At 39.8% G+C, this 19,031-nt stretch overlaps 1 protein-coding gene across 11 annotated transcripts in view; it reads right to left on the bottom strand.

The window, feature by feature from the left end:
• Positions 1 to 1,661: 1,661 nt before the first annotated feature.
• ITPR1 (inositol 1,4,5-trisphosphate receptor type 1) overlaps positions 1,662 to 19,031 on the bottom strand; it is a 356,972-nt gene continuing 339,602 nt past the window's right edge. For 6 of the 11 annotated variants that reach the window (XM_033210504.1, XM_033210510.1, XM_033210513.1 and 3 more), the window contains 2 exons: positions 14,100 to 14,261; positions 1,662 to 4,483 (listed from right to left, as the gene is read on the bottom strand). In XM_033210504.1, coding sequence (XP_033066395.1) covers positions 4,397 to 4,483; positions 14,100 to 14,261 — 249 coding nt within the window. In that variant the 3' untranslated portion in view covers positions 1,662 to 4,396. The remainder of the gene's footprint in view (positions 4,484 to 14,099; positions 14,262 to 19,031) is intronic. The other 5 variants (XM_033210505.1, XM_033210509.1, XM_033210506.1 and 2 more) reach the window with 1 other exon arrangement.

The following is a 19,031-nucleotide window of genomic DNA, read 5'->3' as shown; positions in this document are numbered from 1 at the left end:
GAGATGGAAAAATGTTTATGATTTAACTATAATCATCTTATTATAAATTGCCATCATACTCTCTCCTGTCAGATAATTGATGAGGCCTAAACGTTGTTCTGAGCTGCAACCACCCACAAAAACCACACACACGGCGTTTTACTCAAAGCTTTACTTCAACCACTACTTTGTGATGCAAAACTAGTGGAATTTTGGGTACTTTCTGTAAAATTGAAATCTTTATGGGGGTTTTCCAACATTCTAGTTGATTGTTAAATTATTAGTGTAAGGAACAAGACCAAGGCAGAGTTTGCCGATGAACATTGACTTCTGTGGTAGGAGAGGACACCAGTGTGCACCTGCATATTCTCCCTAGGAAGAAGCCACCTTGATTGGGCTGAGGATGGATTCTCCCTTTGAAAAATGCAGTTACATAAGAGCTATATACACGAGATTTGTAGTTGTGAAAGATAAAGACTTTAGGAGCTCACTCACTGCTTATCTTTGCCACAAAGTTTTCGGTCTTGACAAAATATTCAGAGTCAATACTTTCTAATGTGTAGATCCATCATCTCATGAAAGAGATTTGAAAAGAAAAAACAAATCAATCTGTACTGTTCCACATGTAGGACCAAATAAAGTTCTGCATGAGCGCTTTGTGTAAACGCAGAACTGTTATGGGAAACTCATTACTGATATCCCCATTCTGGAAGGGAGATAGCAAGTGGGAAGAGCTCTCTGTATTTTGCTTAGTCAGGAGATCTTTGTTTATTCTGGAGCTGAGTCCTTGGGCAAGTTACTTTACTTCTTTAGGGCTCAATTTCTTATTTAAAATAAGTTTCACTTCTGCTATATAGTGTCTCAAGAGCCTTCAGTAAGAGGCCTTTGTTATTCTATCTTATGTAAAGGTGACTTTTACTGTCATATAATTTGTCTTCTAACAAACACATATGTTACCAAAATCTGTAAAAAAAAAAAAAAAAAAAAAAATATTTTGGCAAAAACCCAACTCTACTTCTCTAAGTATGTAGTTACGCTCCTAATAGTTTTGAAGGAGCACATTTCCCTCTATGCCGCTCAAAAGTCAGTCTAAGGTTCTCATTATCAGCCTTAAAATAACTATCAGAAACTTTCAGGTCGCTGCCCATTAACGCTTTATCCAAGCCATCTATAGTAGAGGTATACAGAGATCTACAATTGAGTTTTTAACCGGTTATTTCCTTAATTTACTCTGGGTATCTTAATAATTTCCCACTAGTACATAGCATGTCAGTGCAGAACTTTCCAGTGAACTGGATGGGACTTGGGAGCCAAACAGCTCTGTGTAGTTTGCTGCTGCAAAGATTGAGTTGTTGATTAGCATCCATAGATGAAGTATGCTTGCTTTATAATTTATATTAGGAAGTACTCAGTGAAACACAGTGGAAGAGCACGTTTTGCAGGAGCAAAATCAAGCAATCCATTTCCAGAAAGTACAACCAAATAAAAAAAAAATTGGCTGAATGAAGAACAATGAATTAGGAATATGAACTTGAAAGCAAACTAAGTGAATAGTATCAAATTTTTAAAAAATGAGATTAAAGTCATATTTTGTATGTTGGGGGGCAGGGTAAACACAGATAAATACAGCTCTAGGAGAAAACTGAACAGGATGGAATATCATTTAGACTTTTAGGACGACAACAGAGTGGAAGCTTTATTTGTAGAGAGAAACAGGGTAATCACTACACAATTTTAGGGGCATGGAAAGGGTAATATCCCATAAATGTTAGAGAAGTGGAATGGAATTTCCCAGACCCTTTAACAAATGGATTAGTTAGGGAAATTTGCAAATGCTTGAAACTTGAATTAGTGCCACCGCAAACTTTTAATACTAAATAAAATGGTTTAATTAAATAACATTGGCTTTCTCGCATATTAGCGAGTACTACCGTACTTTCACCCTGATAACACTAATTCTTCATCTGGGTAGGTAACTTTGAAGGTGACTTGGACCTTGATCTTAAAATAGAGGTGTCGGAAAGTCACAATGTGAAGGAAGCAGGCAGAATTACAATTACACATCAAAGGCCACCGGAGTTTTAACTTCAAATTGCATGTTTCAATTGTACTAGCTTTAGTGTTCACACCCAAACTGCAAGGGTAGGATCTACTGCATGGAGGGTGGAGTGGCATTCCAATTTCATTTATTTTCTGCTGAAGCTGGCACACTGAATGAAGATTTATATCTTAAGTGACAGGATTCAAACGGAACATGACAAACCTGTAAAAGCTGCAACTTGGCATGTCAATGCAGAACTTTCCAGTGAACTGGATGGGACTTGGGAGACAAACCACACACACTGCCACATTGCGCTGGGCAGTGTGAGAGATCAAAGAGAAAGCCCAGGGGGAAAGCAAGTCCTTGCTAGCTAACGCGTGCGTTGTGGGGGTTAGCATAGATTGCCATTTTGCTTACAGATAAAAGTAGGTATCTCTCTTAGGCTTGCCTTATGATGGAAAAATTTTGTGGAGACAGGCTGCACTGACTGGAAAAAATTAATTTGTTTTTAAGTTATCAAATTTATAAAGTAGAAGCATTAATTACGAAACTAGCCATTTCACTGGAATTTAATCCTGACCCAGTTCCCAACATTGGGTGGTATTATTTACCAAAGCAGAGAGAAAATGAGTGTCAAAAAAAAGCAGCCAGAGCAAGCACTGATTTGATGAGGGAACAGGTTTTACTATGTTTGGACAGGCGAGGTGGCTCTGTAAAAACATTTTACACACTGCTGAAGGACCCTGACCACTGGGCATGAATAAAACAAATTTCAGCTGTTCCCGATACTTCCACATTGCATACAGCAAATAAAAGATCCCCCAGTGAAAGCAGAAGAGACAAGAGATTTAGTAGGATGCTCCCAACAGCCTGGCTGGCAGTCACTGATCCCGAAGAATGAATGAATGTTGTACTAACTACTCCCCAGTGTTTGTTCTAATAATTCTCCTCAGATTTGTCATAACAACAAGGTTTTTTTTTTAATAATCAGGTAAACAAACATTTTCTGAATTAACCTGGTAATCAAACCGATTGTACTTCAAACTGATCCTAAAGAAAGTATATAATTGGAATAGCAGTTAAGTCACAAATGCCAAATGAAAGTCACCAGCCAGTCACTGTATATTCTGCATCATTTATTAAATATTTTTATATATGCATTTACAAACTTTACTCATTTCAGAACTCTGCTTTCAATGCATTTTTAAACTTTTTTTTGCAGAGAGATTCTCTTGTAAAATGAGATCCATGTACAAAACTAGGCAACAGATATAAAAGTTTCCTTTCATACTTTCATCCATCAAGAAAAGAAATCATGTGACAAAATGTGGCTCTTTCAGAAGAATAACATGTCTGTGTTCAACTATGACTTCTAATGAGATAGTTCATATTTCATCTTTATATGGATGTATAAAGTTTTAATACTTCTTAGCTACTGTAGCATGTTGGTTCAGATGAAGAAAAAAATAAACTATTGTTTGGACTAGATAATCTAGAAACCATCAATTATGCATATCTTTATAACGTGACATCAAAATTTACCCAGGAGATGACACTGATTGGCCAGCAGTATGCATTTATCCTGAACATTGCATAAAAAGTTCCCTTTAAAAAATTCATTATCTTCTTCACAAGCTAAAGTATGAGCCTCTAATTTGGCTCTCTTATTTAAAGAAATAGTTTAAATGATCAATTTAGAAGCTTAAAAGTATCTTTGAAACTAAAGTTGCTTTTCTTAAAATGAATGCTGATTTAACAGTTCATAGACTTGGAGCATTATCACTAGGAGACGGAGGCACTACTGCCACTAACAACGAGAAACAGCATCACCATAGGATAATTACATGGTACAAAATGCCCAGGGGCCTGAAACTCACTATTAATATAATTTTGGCAGCAGCATCATTTGATAATTAACCATTTATTACATAGTATTAACACACCAGCTTCAAAGATGTGCACTCCCTTTAGGACACTTGGGAGCTACAAATTTATTGTGATTGCATAATTCGTATTGCACAGTTTTATAAAAAACATAAATACTGGCTATTCTAGTTTTAAATACAAAATACATGTCATATACTTTTAAATCTATAATCTGGTTCAAGTGCAAATCAGGTGCTTTCTGTTAGTCCTTCCAAAAAAGGCATTTTTAATATTTTTGGCACAAATGAAATGTCATCATGCCAACAATTCTAATGACAATACACATATCCAAACCTTTAGAGTAGCAATCATATACATACGGTATAAAACTGAGTATTTACAAATGTATTCAGCATAAATGTAACCTTCGTGGGTGAATCAGAACTCATTAGCCATACCCACACTAATAATAATTATAAAAGGTAAATACAATTCCTTTTTTTCATTTGCTTATGCTGGTTGTTGTGGGTTGACATTCATGTGAGGAGGATGTCCTAGAAGACCAATTCTTTGTTTCTGCTTCCTTTGTTCTGTCATCTGGAAAGTTAAAAAGTTTCATCATTAGACCCAGATACTTCCTGTACGTCAAATCACATACTGAACCATAGATTTACCTCTGTGGTTATGGTTTATACTGAAACCCACTTTCTACAAATAGTGTACCATCGCTGTATCAAACACACAGCACTTCAAAAAGAGCATCTTCTTAGGCAGAATGGGAAATTCTGTGACCTAGTCATGCAATGTAACGTTCAGAAGTATTGCTTGCTGCTTGTTTCGTAAAGAAACAAAAAACAATAAAAGCACAGGATTCTCTCTTGTTTCCCAAATCCATTTCCAAATGATTTGAAGAGGACTCATCAGAAAATGGTGGCTTTGTACGACAGTAACAACACACCATACTATCAAGAAAAGTAGTGTTTAGAATCCTGGGTTTGAGAGGCAGGGCTTATGTCCACACTCTTTCAGTGGGTCCTGATTTTTCTCTTCAATCATTCTTGAGTAGTTGGTTAGAGGAAAAAAAAAAATTACCTACCACAACTAGGAAAATGAGAAATGTTCTCAAATCTCTTTGAGGTCCAGAATGATTAAATGCTGTAAATAATGCTGTAGCCATTCATGTTATCTATTTCCTGCCACCCAGTAGACACTGAGGCTTGCTTAAAGTCAGGTGAGATAATTGCCTAAGACTAGTTCAAATGAAAAAGTGCTTTCAAAACCCCAAACAAGAAGCTGATTCTGTTCATTTGGTTGCTGAACTAAATATATTCTCATGTTGATGGGTCTCTAGACCTGTTTTAGGTATTTTACGGCATACTTACTTCTGCCTCTGTATTAAGATTTTCCTTAACCCAGTAGTTAGTTTTGGATTTAAGGCTGAGCATTCAAGTCAACTGAGATAAAAAAGCTGTACGAAATATATATTAGAAAAAATTGTTGTCTGCAAGTGGGTTAAGGTCCTACTCCTATGTTTTTAGCTTCCTAAAATTGTAGAAGAATTAGGGTAAAAAGAATAAAGGCTTTGGAATCAGACCCACTTTCTTATGGTTTTGTCATTTAACTTATCAAAATCTGTTTTTTCATCCATACAATCAGGATGATAATTCCTAGCTCATTGGTGGAGAATTGCCACCAATTTAAATTGCCACCAATGTAAATTTCTCAGCACAGCATCTGTCACATAGTAGATGCCTTAATCTCACTTTCCACTTGAACTAATTTTTGGTACAAAATTTTGAAGGGAACATAAAATAAGACTAATTTACCTAGGTTCAGTTTTAATGTGGTTATTTTTTCTTCTTCAAAACTAGCATTATCCTCTCAAATCAAAATACTGTTTTTAGGCTCCTGTGGAAATGCTTTCTCTGTTATAATTTAGATGGGAAGATTTACAAGGACTTAGTATTTCCAAAAGGTAGCTTTCAATGAAGCTTTTAATGAAGAATTGGATTAGGAAATTCCAGCTAGCCCCTGAAGTTGCCTTAGGTGAGTGACATCTTTAAAGGAAGTGTTACACACTACACTGTATCCACAGATTCAGCTCAGGAAGGAGAACCTAATATGACACATGAAATAAATTCACAATTAGGTTAAAATGCCAGTAATTCATTCATCTTACTGCCTGATAGTTCAGATGTTTAGCTCAGATTTTTCTCCCACAACCCTTCCCTTGGCAGGTAACCTTGAGAGGGAATCCAATACAACTTAGCTAAATTTGGATAATCTCAAGTGTTCAAAGTCATTTAGAAATCTTGGTGTGCTCAGCCAGGCGCCGTGGGCTCACGCCTGTAATCCCACCACTTGAGGAGGCTGAGATGGGCAGACTGCTTGAGCCCAGGAGTTTGAGACCAGCCTGCGTAACACAGCAAAACCCTGTCTACCAAAGGAAAAAATAAAATTAGCTAGGTATGGTGGCATGTGCCTGTAGTCCCAGCTACTTGGGAAGCTAAGTGGGAAGACTGCTTGATCCTGGGAGGCAGAGGTTGCAGTGAGCAGCGATGAGGCCACTGCACTCCAGCCTGGGCAACTGAGATCTTGTCTTGAGGAATGAAAAAAAAAAAAAAAGAAAGAAAGAAATCTTGGTGTGCTCAACCCTTATTGAAGGATACTTTACTCAAAGCTTATATTTAAAGCTGCTGAAATCTTTCAACTCAAAGTTGAATGTCAAAGTTGGCCATTAAGACTTTTTTCCCCTGTAATTTTGCTTTAAATAACTACTTGTATTTGAGATGACCTTTTAGTATGCATATTTTCATCCCTGTTTGTTAAATCAGCTCTCCTTGACTTTTCAATTTGTCGGTTAGTCTTTCTCTTAAACTTTAAAGCAAAGGAGTCTTTATTTGGTGGCCTGGCTTCCTTTTCACTTCCACAGCCGCGGCCTGATATCTCAGGTAGCAGCCCTGTTCATTTGTCTTTTTAAGTGATCCCATCACCCACCCTCCCTCCCTAACCTTAAGGCTCCCCACTGACATGGGTTAGTGGCCAATTCTTTCCTCAGGTAGTCATATTCCTGATAATTTTAAGTTACCAACTATACATCTAATGTTCTTTTCTGTTTCCCTAGAAGAATGGTTCTCAAACTTCAGCATGCACCAGAATCACCCAGAAGGTTAAAACACAGATCAGAAACAGAGTTTCTGACTCAGTAGGTCTGGGGTAGGTCCCATGAATCTGCATTTCTAACGATTTCCCAGATGATGTAGAGGTTGCCGGTCTGGGGACTACACTTTTAGAACCACTGCTCTAGAAGAGGTTTTTCACTGATAATCTCCAAAATTGGACAAGATCACTTTGAGTATATACTTGAACACTTTTTTTTAAAAAAAGTAATTTGTGTACATATATTATTTTTCTCAAATGAGGGAAGCTCTTGGAGAAGATTCTCTGCAACTGAGCATATAGTAGGCACACACATTTGACTGATCCTGTTTTGATTAACCATGGCCTTTTAGACAGAATGGCTGTCATTTAAGTCAACATCACTGCCATTTAAATGACTGCTAAATGAGAAGGAATTGGGCAACTGCTAAAGTGTTTGGTCTTTTAGTAGCAGTCACCATCCAATACAATTATAAGGGAATCAAAACAGAAAAAAAAAAAAAATCCCTCAAAACCCCGAAGGACTAAATCTATAAGAAACTGAGGCCAACAATTCTGGCCGCTTAGGTTTCCCCAGCCTCTTAGTGCATATTCTCACATAATTTCTGGTTTTATTAGTTCAATTCTACCTACTTACCTACCCCACCTACATACATTCACACGTACTATCTATATATCTTGTTATAAGGCATCATTATTGTCTGTTACTGTTACCTATATCAAAACAAATATCATGACCAAACTCTATCCTTAGCATTTTTGTCAGATAATAGTCTCTCTGGACATCTGAAACAAAATTGACTCTTGATTAAAAAAACTATGGTAACTATATTCAAAATTCTAATATTGAAACATCTATTTTGAGTAGTGTGAGATGTCTCATTTATAGTACATTTAAAAATCCTCAAAATGGCTGGGCACGGTGGCTCACTCCTGTAATCCCAGCACTTCGGGAGGCAGATCACTTGAGGCCAGGAGTTTGAGACCGGCCTGGCCAACATGGCGAAACCCTGTCTCTACTAAAAATACAAAAATTAGCCAGGCATGGTGGTGCATGCCTGTAATCCTAACTACTCGGGGGCCTGAAGCAGGAGAATCACTTAAGCCTGGGAGGTGGAGGCTGCAGTGAGCTGAGATCGTGCCACTGCACTCCAGCCTGGGCAACACAGGGAGACTCTGTCTCAAAAAAAAAAAAAAAAATCCAAACCAAACCTCAAAATTCCCATGTAGCTGAGGATAAACAGTTACAGTAATGCTGTTCTTTGCATCTATACAAATGTAGAAACTAGCTTGAATTTCAGCATTCCTCCTTTTGACTCATCTAAACAAGAAGCAAAGAATAATGTACCTTTACAAGTCAGATACAGCCAAACATCTGAAAGATTGTTCATGAAAACACGAGGCATACAGTAGAAATGGGCAAATTTTAATCTACCAGGATGGCCTCTAAATGATTAAAGGCTGGTACAGGAAGGAAAGTTCATTGACAGCACACAAATGCCCCATTTCTGGTTTATAACACATATTAATAGTCTTTGAAAAGCTGCTTTCATGTTACAGTAAGGTCTTGGTTACTCAGATTCTAAACAACTAGCAAACTCTAGTAATCACAATTACTTTCTACAGCCCTATAAAATCAGTCATGTTCAGAATGTTGAGCCTCAAATACTAAGAAATGGAACCAAAGCATCCCTTGAATACAATTATGTTGATTTATTATCAATGTATACATACCATTCAGATTCTTAGAGTTGATCCCTAATGCTCTGTTCCTCTCTATTTCACCAGGCCTCTTACTCAAGCTTTGACACCAAGCTCCTGCATTACCACCTCTGAGAGGACTTCTGTGGTAATTAATTTTCTCCCAGAAATCAGATTGAACAAATCGCTCCTTCTTCTTCATTCCCAGAGCAGTGTGTTCATAGCTCGGTTATATACTCACCATGTTTAATTATAATTTATCTGTTTACTAGTTTCCCACTCTAGACTTTTAGTTCTTGAAGGCAGAGAATGGGATCTATTCATCTTTGTAGCCCCAGTACCTAACGCTGCACCTGGCAAACAGGTGTTTCATACGTGTTGGCTGAAAGAAGGAACGGAATTAACCAGAACATACTGCCATTCCTTGAGCATGCCATGCATTTTCATACCATTGCTCATGCTGATTCCTTTCCTGGAAAGCCCCCTACTGCAGTTCTCTGCCAGCTCAGAAGTCACCTGCTTGTAAGATTATAGAAGCTAAACTCCTTCCTCACTGCAAACCTCACACAGGACCACTACCTACCTACTTCTTTGTGCTCCATGAAACTATTCATGCCTCAAGTCATTCATACTGTATCAGATTGCTAGAGGTCTACTTTGTTGTCTTTCTTGCTAGATCCTGGATCTAGAGGGCAGATATTGACTTAGTCTTCTTTTGTGGTCCCAGCACAGTATAAGGAACATAGGTGCAGTACGGGTTGTTTAATATTCCATTTTCCAACTTTGGGCAGTTATTCTAATATTGTGTCATGCCTTCTGTCCTTAAGCAGTTAATTTCAGCAAGGTAACCCTCTTGCATGAAAAATGCCAAATGCTGTAACATGCTAATATGATCTGAATTTTCAAGCACTTCTTGTATTCCTAGCAACAACAAATGGTCGTTGTCCCATAGGAAGCCAGTCACATTTTCAAGAAAGTTAGCCCTTCTCAGTATTTGCTCTTTTGCATTATGAAGAAAACATGCAAACAATTTTTTAAGTTCTTACATTAGTTCTCCTCCTTGGAATAAGAATGTAAGAGAATCACATTTAGTATTCAGAATCTCTTGGGAGGGGAAACTTCAAGATGAGAGGCATCGTTAAATAATACTTAGAATAGCAATCCTAACCAACCATTCTTGGCAATAATAGAAAAAGTGACACCACTAACCATAATTTTAGTAACCTAACAAGAACTTTTTCCCCTCAGATTGAATTCACTCCTTTGACGAGGCTCACTGGTTTGTAAAGTGCGCACTGCAGCAGATTCAGAGTCACTCTTTGTGAACAATTCAAAACAACACATTCTTAGCTCTGAAAGGACAGGTAGTGTAGGGAGGCGCTGCCTGGTTTACCACCACAGAATGCCCATTAATAGTTTGTTTCAGATACATTTTAAGAAACTCTCGTACATTGGTAACACCCAGTTTCTCAGATCAACTCAGAACAAACAACCAAAGAGGTAAATAACAGTAAAGATTAAGACCAAAGTCATCCACATTTAAGCTATCATTGCTCGATTCTGCTGGTTTGAATCAGAAAATCTAAAACAACAACAACAACAACAACAAAAAACTCTCTAAGTAATGGAGCAGTTTTTGTGTTTTCTAGCACTTTTACTAGTGAATGGTATTTTTTCATAGCTGTTTTAAAAAATATCACCAGGTTTCTTGCCCAATAATCATTCATGGAGCTTTTATTTTTTAATTCAAAAATTTTTCCCACAGAGAGCAAGAATTCTCACAATTACCATTTAAGAAAGAGCAGCTCTCTAACATATCTGCATGTTTTAATACGTTTTACGCATAAAGGGTTTTTAAACCTTTATGATTGCTATAACCAAACTTAATAAAATTCAAATCTGTTCAACAAGTTGATTCTCAAATGCATTAAAGTTTGTAGGAAGTTACGTAATCAAAAGAAAACACTGACTAGTTTAAAAGATGCAAATCCCCCTGCCCCCCTCAAAAAAAAAAAAAAAAAAAAAAAAAAGCAGCTATGCTGAATTTTTCCTGTAATTCTGAGTACATTAAAACTTAAGTGCATCCTGGCTAACACGGCGAAACCCCGTCTCTACTAAAAAATAGAAAAAACTAGCCGGGCGAGTTGGCAGGCGCCTGTAGTCCCAGCTACTCGGGAGGCTGAGGCAGGAGAATGGCGTAAAACCCGGGAGGCGGAGCTTGCAGTGAGCTGAGATCCGGCCACTGCACTCCAGCCTGGGCGACTGCGAGACTCCGTCTCAAAAAAAAAAAAAAAAAAAACTTAAGTGGATCCATCCTGGTAAAACCACTTGAGAATGTACTACTGGCTTCTCATGCTTCTTTTTAACTTATAATATCTTCTAAGAAAAAAAAAACAGTTCAATTTCAAATTCATTCACAGGGGAAGGGCTTTCTGAAGAGTGGTTCCAACTGCCAACTTCAAAATAAAAAATGCATAAAAGGCTGGAATCAAGCAGTTTAAACCATATTGGTTTTGATGTCACTTAATGAACCTTAGTCCATATGTAATCAAATTTTACATATTTTGTTTAAACTAAAACTTTGGCTTAACCAAAATAATCTTATCTTGGATTTTAGAAATGCCAAGTCTCTACTATGCTCAGTTGTATAAAATGACAATGAATGTATCCTCCATACCATTTAAGTATATGATGCGACTTGACTTCTGAAACTTTAAGCTTTTTTTTTAAAAAGAGCAAGAATGTAAACAGTCAATCAACCATGAAAGGCAAACAGTACAGAGGCATAACAAAGCAAATGAACACACACACACACACACCCGCCCCCCGACTGGATGATCAGGAGCTCCCACCCTGGCAATGCCTAAGAACCTTCTGGGCTCCTTTGGTATTCTCATCAAGAAAATAAGGGAACGAGGTGAGATGACATCTGAAGTCTTGGGTACTCTCCTATACCTGTATTCTTTATTTTTATTATTTTTTTGACATGGAATTACACTCTTGTTGCCCAGGCTGGAGGGCAATGGCGTGATCTCGGCTCACCGCAACGTCTGCCTCCTGGATTCAAGCGATTCTCCTGCCTCAGCCTCCCGAGTAGCTGTGATCACAGGCATAGGCCACCACGTCCAGCTAATTTTAGATTTTTAGTAAAGACAGGGTTTCTCCATGTTGGTCAGGCTGGTCTCGAACTACTGACCTCAGGTGATCAGCCCTCCTTGTCCTCCCAAAATGCTGGGATTACAGGCGTGAGCCACCATGCCCGGCACTATACCTGTATTCTTTAATTCCTCAGCTCAACTCACTCCTTTGACGATGCTCACTGGTTTGTAAAGTGCGCACTGCAGCAGATTCAGAGTCACTCTTTGTGAACAATTCAAAATAACACATTCTTAGCTCTGAAAGGACAGGTAGTGTAGGGAGGCGCTGCCTGGTTTACCACCACAGAATGCCCATTAATAGTTTGTTTCAGATACATTTTAAGAAACTCTCTAGTAAATTGGTAACACCTAGTTTCTCAGATCAACTGAAACAAACCCCCAGAGAGCCTCCAAGTGTGACAATGAGAAGCAGAAATGAGTGAGCAAGAATGAACGCCACTTGCATTGTTATGCATTGGCACGTGACAGCTAGAATGCCTCACTATTGCAATTCCAGTACCACGGGTGTGAAACAAAGATCCTCTGTTTCTTTGGAAAATGGCACCAGATTTTATGGAGAAATGAAGTGTTCCTTTATTTAAGTATTAGCTCAGTGTCTGTAAGATTTTTTGGCACCTAATGTAAACATCTGATTTAACTGAGATTCTGGTAGCCACAGTTATCTCAAATGGGAGAAGAAGACAACTAAAGCTTGCTGGATGGGGGGTTGGGGGAGTGCCAGAAGCAGCTGTAGCCACCAATGTCCTCAAGAGTCAGTTCAGTCCTGCAGAACATTTGCCAAATGTTTCACAGCGGGGTTAAAACGCTAATATTAAGCAAAGTAATCTAGTTAGATCTTCATTAGTTTTACTTATTTAGGTTATTACTCATTTTATGTTGCTACCAAGCTCAGAGCTATAGACAACCTTCATAAATAAGGCCTTCTTTTCCTACTAGTCTTTTTTATTTGCATATTAATACAGACAAAAGAAAAGAACTTGAGGCCAAATGGCATCTCAGGGTACAGTCTGGAATAGATTATTAAAAATGCTCTGTAAACTGTCTCCAGTAAGAGCATTCTAGATGCAGTCTTCATTAGTTATGATATTTGTAAGAGTGATAAATCACCCATGGGTGTACCTTGCAACTTACGTCCAGTGCAGACATGGCCCATGCCTATTGCTGTGCAACACTATAATCTTGTCTATGGAGTTGATTAAAGAGCTTTCAGAAACTCACATAAAATGCTGAACTGGACATGATTATCCCAGTCACTTACAGAAAAGCACTAACAAAACCAATCAGGGTCTGCTTACCACCCAGGGTACAAGTCCTTAACACACAGCTGCAGCCTGTCACTAGATAACCACCTGGTGACTGTGGCAGGTTCATTTCGAAGGAGTCAAAAGGGTGGAAGAAGACTACGCAGGGTTTGGTATAAACATGTCTCCTACAACTTACTTTAAATTGGAAACACCATGCTTCCAATTTAAATTCTGCCCGCAGTACTGCCCGCATCCCGCTTCCTATCCGTAGGATAAGAGCAAAGCACTAATCCTACGGATAGGGAGCTGGGTGCGGGCAGTATTTCTGTAGATGGTTAAGCCCTGTGAGATCAGGGAGTATGTCTGTATTATTCACTGTTTTATCCCCAGCACCTGGCACAATTCCTGTACTATGATAGCCACTCAGTAAGCTGCTGAGAAAGGAATGAAACCAAAAGGGCTTTTCCATGACTATGGTTTAGCCTAGGATGCTGAATTTAAATATCTGGGGGTGAGGATTTGACAAGTCTGAGGGCTAGGAAGCAAAACAAGAAACAGCTTTTAATCTTCCATCAGTACATAAAGTAAAAAGGGTATATAGCTTTATGCATAGTGGTTTTTGGACAGTACTTCACTGAACTAGTCTGCATTCCCCCCCCCGCCTTTTTTTTTTTGCTTTTGTTTTTCATATTAAAACCATGTCCTGAGCAGCACTGAAAGTAGCACCATGGCTTTATCCTGGAAAAGGGGAGTGAAGGGGGTTGGGGTGAGGAGACTGGAGGAGTGAGTGGGTTTGTCCTCTGTTGTCCGGCTCCCTTTTCCATCTAGGTGAAGCGCCTCAACATTGTAACATAAACACTACTGATTTTTCCTCATCCGATTTGGTGTGGTGATAGTGGGGGTGGGTGGGGATGGCAATAGGGGGTAGGCACTGGGATTTTCTTTCTTTACCTGATCCTTTAATTCTGACAGCTGGCCAGAAAGGTTCGTGACAAGTTTCATGGTGGACTCCAGCTTCTCCTGCAGGTTCCTCAGCTCATTCTGTTCTCCTTCAGAATCACTGCTGACCAATGACATGGCTCTCATCCTGGGGAACCAGTCAAGGTTTCTTTCCTAAAATCCACATTAAAAAAAAAAAAAAAGACCGAGTCACTTCTAGAGGTAAAAACAAGAAAGGCCAGCTTACCATGCCATGTTTCCTAGCTCTCATTAGGTTATCTCCTTCTATTGCAGAACTAATGTGCTGTGTATTTTTTTAATTGCTCAGTAGCTATCTTTTTAATTGCATACAATGGAACTCTTAATTCTTAGAGGAAGTCACTTTAAATTTAAATTTAGGGGAAATGTAGGTTCCAAACAAGAGTCCTAACCTCCAAATCTGAATACTGCCACTGCAGCTCTGATCTTTGCAAATTACATGGCTGATGAGTTTGTTTTTTTAAAAAATTGTGGTAAAATATGCATAACATAAAATTTACCATTGTAACCATTTTAAGGATACAGTTTAGTGGCATTAAGTACATTCACACTGCTGTGCAACCATCCCCATCATCTGTTTCCAGAACTATTTTTTTTATCTTCCCCAACTGAAATTCCATCCCCATTAAACATTAACCCCATTCCCCCCAGCCCCTGGCAACCACCATTCTATTTTCTGTCTCCTTGAATTTGACGGCTCGAGGGGCCTCATATTATGCTGTGTATTTTAAAATGCATTATACTGGGAAAACCTTTTGCAAACACTCGAAGTGAAGTGAATTTTAAGGTCCCAAATGTTCTGTCACTTAACAGATACATGTGCATGTATGCGTTTGCGTGGGTGAGGAGATTATTAAGAGGCTGAAAATGGGGAATAGGCTCCTCCGTCAATGTCCCCGTTTGTGAGCTTATAAAAACCACTCCCCTTGTCTCCTTTTCCTTCCAGCCTGAAATGGTTGATGGGTGCTGGCAAGTAGCCTAAGACAGGCCCATTCAGTTTCCTCCCCCGTCCATCTCCATCCTTTTGATGTCTATAGCTTATGCCTGTAAACAGTATTTCTCACTACTGGTTAACAGAATGGGACAACTCCTCCTCCCACCTCACTTCCTCCTGCCCACATATGCCTTTCTCCCAAAGAGCATGCCGCATACATAAGTTCCGTATAGAGAGGCAGGAATGAACAGTAAGAAAAGCTTAGCATGAGACAGGGGGAAGAAAACTGACTCATTCCACATGTCCGGTGTCATTCTCACCTGGACCAGTTTCATCTTCTAAGGATACATTTAATGGTCTTTCTAAAACAAGCCCCCCTCCCACAAACACACACACTGGGAATGGTGGATAATTGTTGCTCTGTGTACACCATGGGGGTCGGCAACATTTTCTGTGTAAATATTTTCAGCTTTTTGAGCCATCTGGTCTCTGTAACAACTACTCAGCTTCTCTCTTATAACCCCCAAACAACCAGTAAATAAATACATGGGTATGTCCATGTTCCAGTAAAACTTTATTTACAAATGCAGGCAGCAGGCTGGGTTTGCTCACCTCTGCTGTATACAAGACAAGACATCAATATATTTAAAATAACAAAACTCCATGAGACATGTCTAAATATTACAAATCAAGTGAGATTATTACACTGTACCTTGACCTAGGGCCATCTAGCAGTACAGAAGCCATATAAGAACTAGATGAAAAATATCACAAGAAGTCATACCACATTGACAACAAGGTGACATAGAGCGTTTGCTTAAGATATTGGTGGGCAGGCGGGCAGGGTTTGTGAGCTTTATGAAGGCAGGAACCACCTTTGTATACTGACTAGAGCATAGTAGACATTCAATACTAATACAAGCTTATGGAAGGACAGAATGATATGCAACTCTTTTTCTGCATAGAACCTGATAACAAATGCTTAGGTAGTAAGCCTGAGCTGCTTATCGTGACTGCTGGAGGAGAAAAGTGGCAATCTCTACCTTCCTATACCCTGAATAAACACTTCATTCATGTGTCTTAACGTTAGCTTATATTCATCAATTTCCCATCACAGAGCAATGGGCAAAAACATCATTAAAAAATATTCCATTTCAGAGATGACTAGCTTAGAAACCCAAAGTGCTTTCCCATCTGTAACCAGTTTTCTCCTGTGCAGCTGCAGTGACCTGTCCCTGACCATACTCATCTCTCTTGTGTCAATCCTTCAGACATAGCCACGTCTTCCCACCAAGGACGTAGCCCATGTTCAAGGACTATGCAACTCCGAGGAGGAAGCCTCATTTTTCAGAAGAGGGCACACATAGGCGACAGGTCACTGGTGATCACTCACTCCCCCTAGGGCGAGGGGAGGAGGGATGATGTGGGCTGGGCTGCTGAAGCCACAAACCAAAGCACAGCTGCAGAGAGATCACTTAGCACAAGGCCCTAGATACTCACGGGTGGCTGCTACATGTTTTTGCAGACTGACCTCAATTGAAGAAAACAAATTCAAGAAAAAAGATCCAAAGTCCCACTTTGGATACAACAATGTTGAGGATACTACAGTGAGCAACACAGACATGGTCACTGCATCCTAGACCCCCTCAAAGGACAAGCAGTTTTGATACCTAAGTATGTGATAGAATCTCTGCCATTGAAGTGCTTACAATTTAGTTAAGGAGAATGACCATCTAGATTTTTTTTTTTTTTAATAGGCCAGGCCAGTCCTGGTGGCTGGTGCCTATAATCCCAGTGCTTTGGGAGGCTGAGGTGGGTGGATAGCTTGAGGCCAGAAGTTTGAGACTGGCCTGGGCAACAGAGTGAGACCCCATCTCTATAAAAAATAAAAATAATTAGCTGGGTGTGGTAGTGGGCACCTGTAGTCCTAGCTACTCGGGAAGCTGGGGCAGGAGGATCATTTGAGCCCACAAGGTCAAAGCTGCAGTGAGTCATAATTGTGCCACTGCACTTCAGCCTGGGTGACAGCAAGACTCTCTCAAAACAAATAAAAAAATAAGGAATAATATAGGCTATGTTGTATCTAGGAGCGGCAGAGAGGGTAGCGTCCGAGTAAGACCCAACAGCCAGTGACTGATTGGCTAGAATCCTCTTCAAGTAAGGCTTGGCCCTAAAGAAGGTGAGCCCTTGAGCAAGCGTGTGGGCATTTCACAGAGGGCACTGGCACAGTGAGGCTCCAGTGTGGCTGGAGCTGGGGATGAGGAGAGACAGGCAGGAGCAGCTCGGACTGTTGAAGACTAGAGGGAAACAGAAAGAAGCAGGAGCTCTGTGAAAGGTCGCCCTGCCTGACCAGACCAGTGGAAAGGAGAGGATGGACATTCACAGTCCTCACTGCTAGTAGTCAGAACTCACCTGTAGCTCACTTATTACTGACATGCAAATGAATGCTAAACTGCCTAAAATGTTAGCGAATCCATCTAAAGTCTGGCTTTCAAATCCTTCATATGTTCATTTGCTTAGCAAACCTTCTATAAAAATAGAAAACACAGATTTCCAAACAGAGTCCACATTAATGAGGCCTTCAAAAGACTCCAGAAAACCGATGCAAGAGTCTGCACATAGCTGAAAGTTTAAGGAACGGTTTATCTCCCTTATTCTAATAGTAAGTGACCAAACGACTACAGATTAAAATGAGAATTTCCTTCACCTTCTTTCATGCCATATGTGACTCCTGGCCCTCTAAGCAATGATTTCAGAAGGGTCTTTGAACAAATAAATGCAAACTACACAGACATTCTCCAATCAACTAGCCTTTTCCTGAACTTTTACAATATCTGTGCCCTGCATGGTGTTGAGCACTAAGGATCTAAAGACGAGAAAGACAAGGTCTCTGTTCTCAAGCTGCTTTAGTCCAAGAACTGTGGTCACTGGTCAGGTCTCAACGCATAGTTCTTCGCCTCTGTGGAGCTGCACGGAGGCCCTACCTCCAAGCGTGAGTGTCTAAAGAGTGTGTGCTGAAGACACGAATGGGGCCCGTCAGCATGCTGAGGGCTGCTCCTGGCATCTGTGCCCCTCACCTCAGTGGTGGTGGAGAGGCACTGATGCCCTGCGTCTTGTGCTGCTACATGGTATACCTGTAATCCTGGGGCTCGATGGCCCTACCCAAGGGGTACAGAAAGCCATACAAAGAAATAACGCATCGTTTTAGAATGTAGAATATCCATTTTAACCAATGGTAAATGATTGAAATATTTTTATATTAAACTCAAAAAGTTACCTAGACCAGATAGAAAGGTCAATTTATTTTTTTGAGATGGAGTCTTGGTGTGTTACCCAGGCTGGAGTGCAGTGGCGCCATCTCAGCTCATTGCAATCTCTGCCTACCGGGTTCAAGCTATTCTCCTGCCTCAGCCTCCCAAGTAGCTGGGACTACAGGCATGCACTACAATGCCTGGCTAATTTTTGTATTTTTAGTAGAGATGGGGTTGGCCAGTCTGGTCTTGAACTCCTGACCTCAGGTGATCCAATCACCACCTCCCAAAGTGCTCAATCAAATGTTAAAGATAAAACCCAGCACTTCAAAGAAGGTCATACTTTCTACAGGCCACATGGGCCATGTGCTCCCATCCTAGGGATAAAGCCTCATTCTCCATTTCATAGGGAGCCTTCAATGCAAAGATAGCAAAAGGATTTTCTGGTCTAGAAATTTATCAATTACCACCACACAGATTCTCCCCCATTGACTCCCTCAATATCTCATAATGAAAAACTGGGCTAGGAGGGATCCTACTGGCAAGCATTCATATCTTTTCTGCACTGAAGTGGGGAGAGCACCAAATTTGAGATCCTAGGTGTTGCCAGTGTTTTAATTAAATCATCATCCTAGGCTATGAAATTCAGTCTCAAATTACCAAGGAGTACCTGGTAGTTAAAATTAATTAGCATTTTTAGCCAAACTGTTCTCTCAATTT

This window comes from Trachypithecus francoisi, unplaced genomic scaffold (assembly GCF_009764315.1).
Source record: "Trachypithecus francoisi isolate TF-2019V2 unplaced genomic scaffold, Tfra_2.0 Lachesis_group0, whole genome shotgun sequence".
Classification (NCBI taxonomy): domain Eukaryota; kingdom Metazoa; phylum Chordata; class Mammalia; order Primates; family Cercopithecidae; genus Trachypithecus; species Trachypithecus francoisi.
This window is presented reverse-complemented; position numbering and strand designations above follow the sequence as displayed.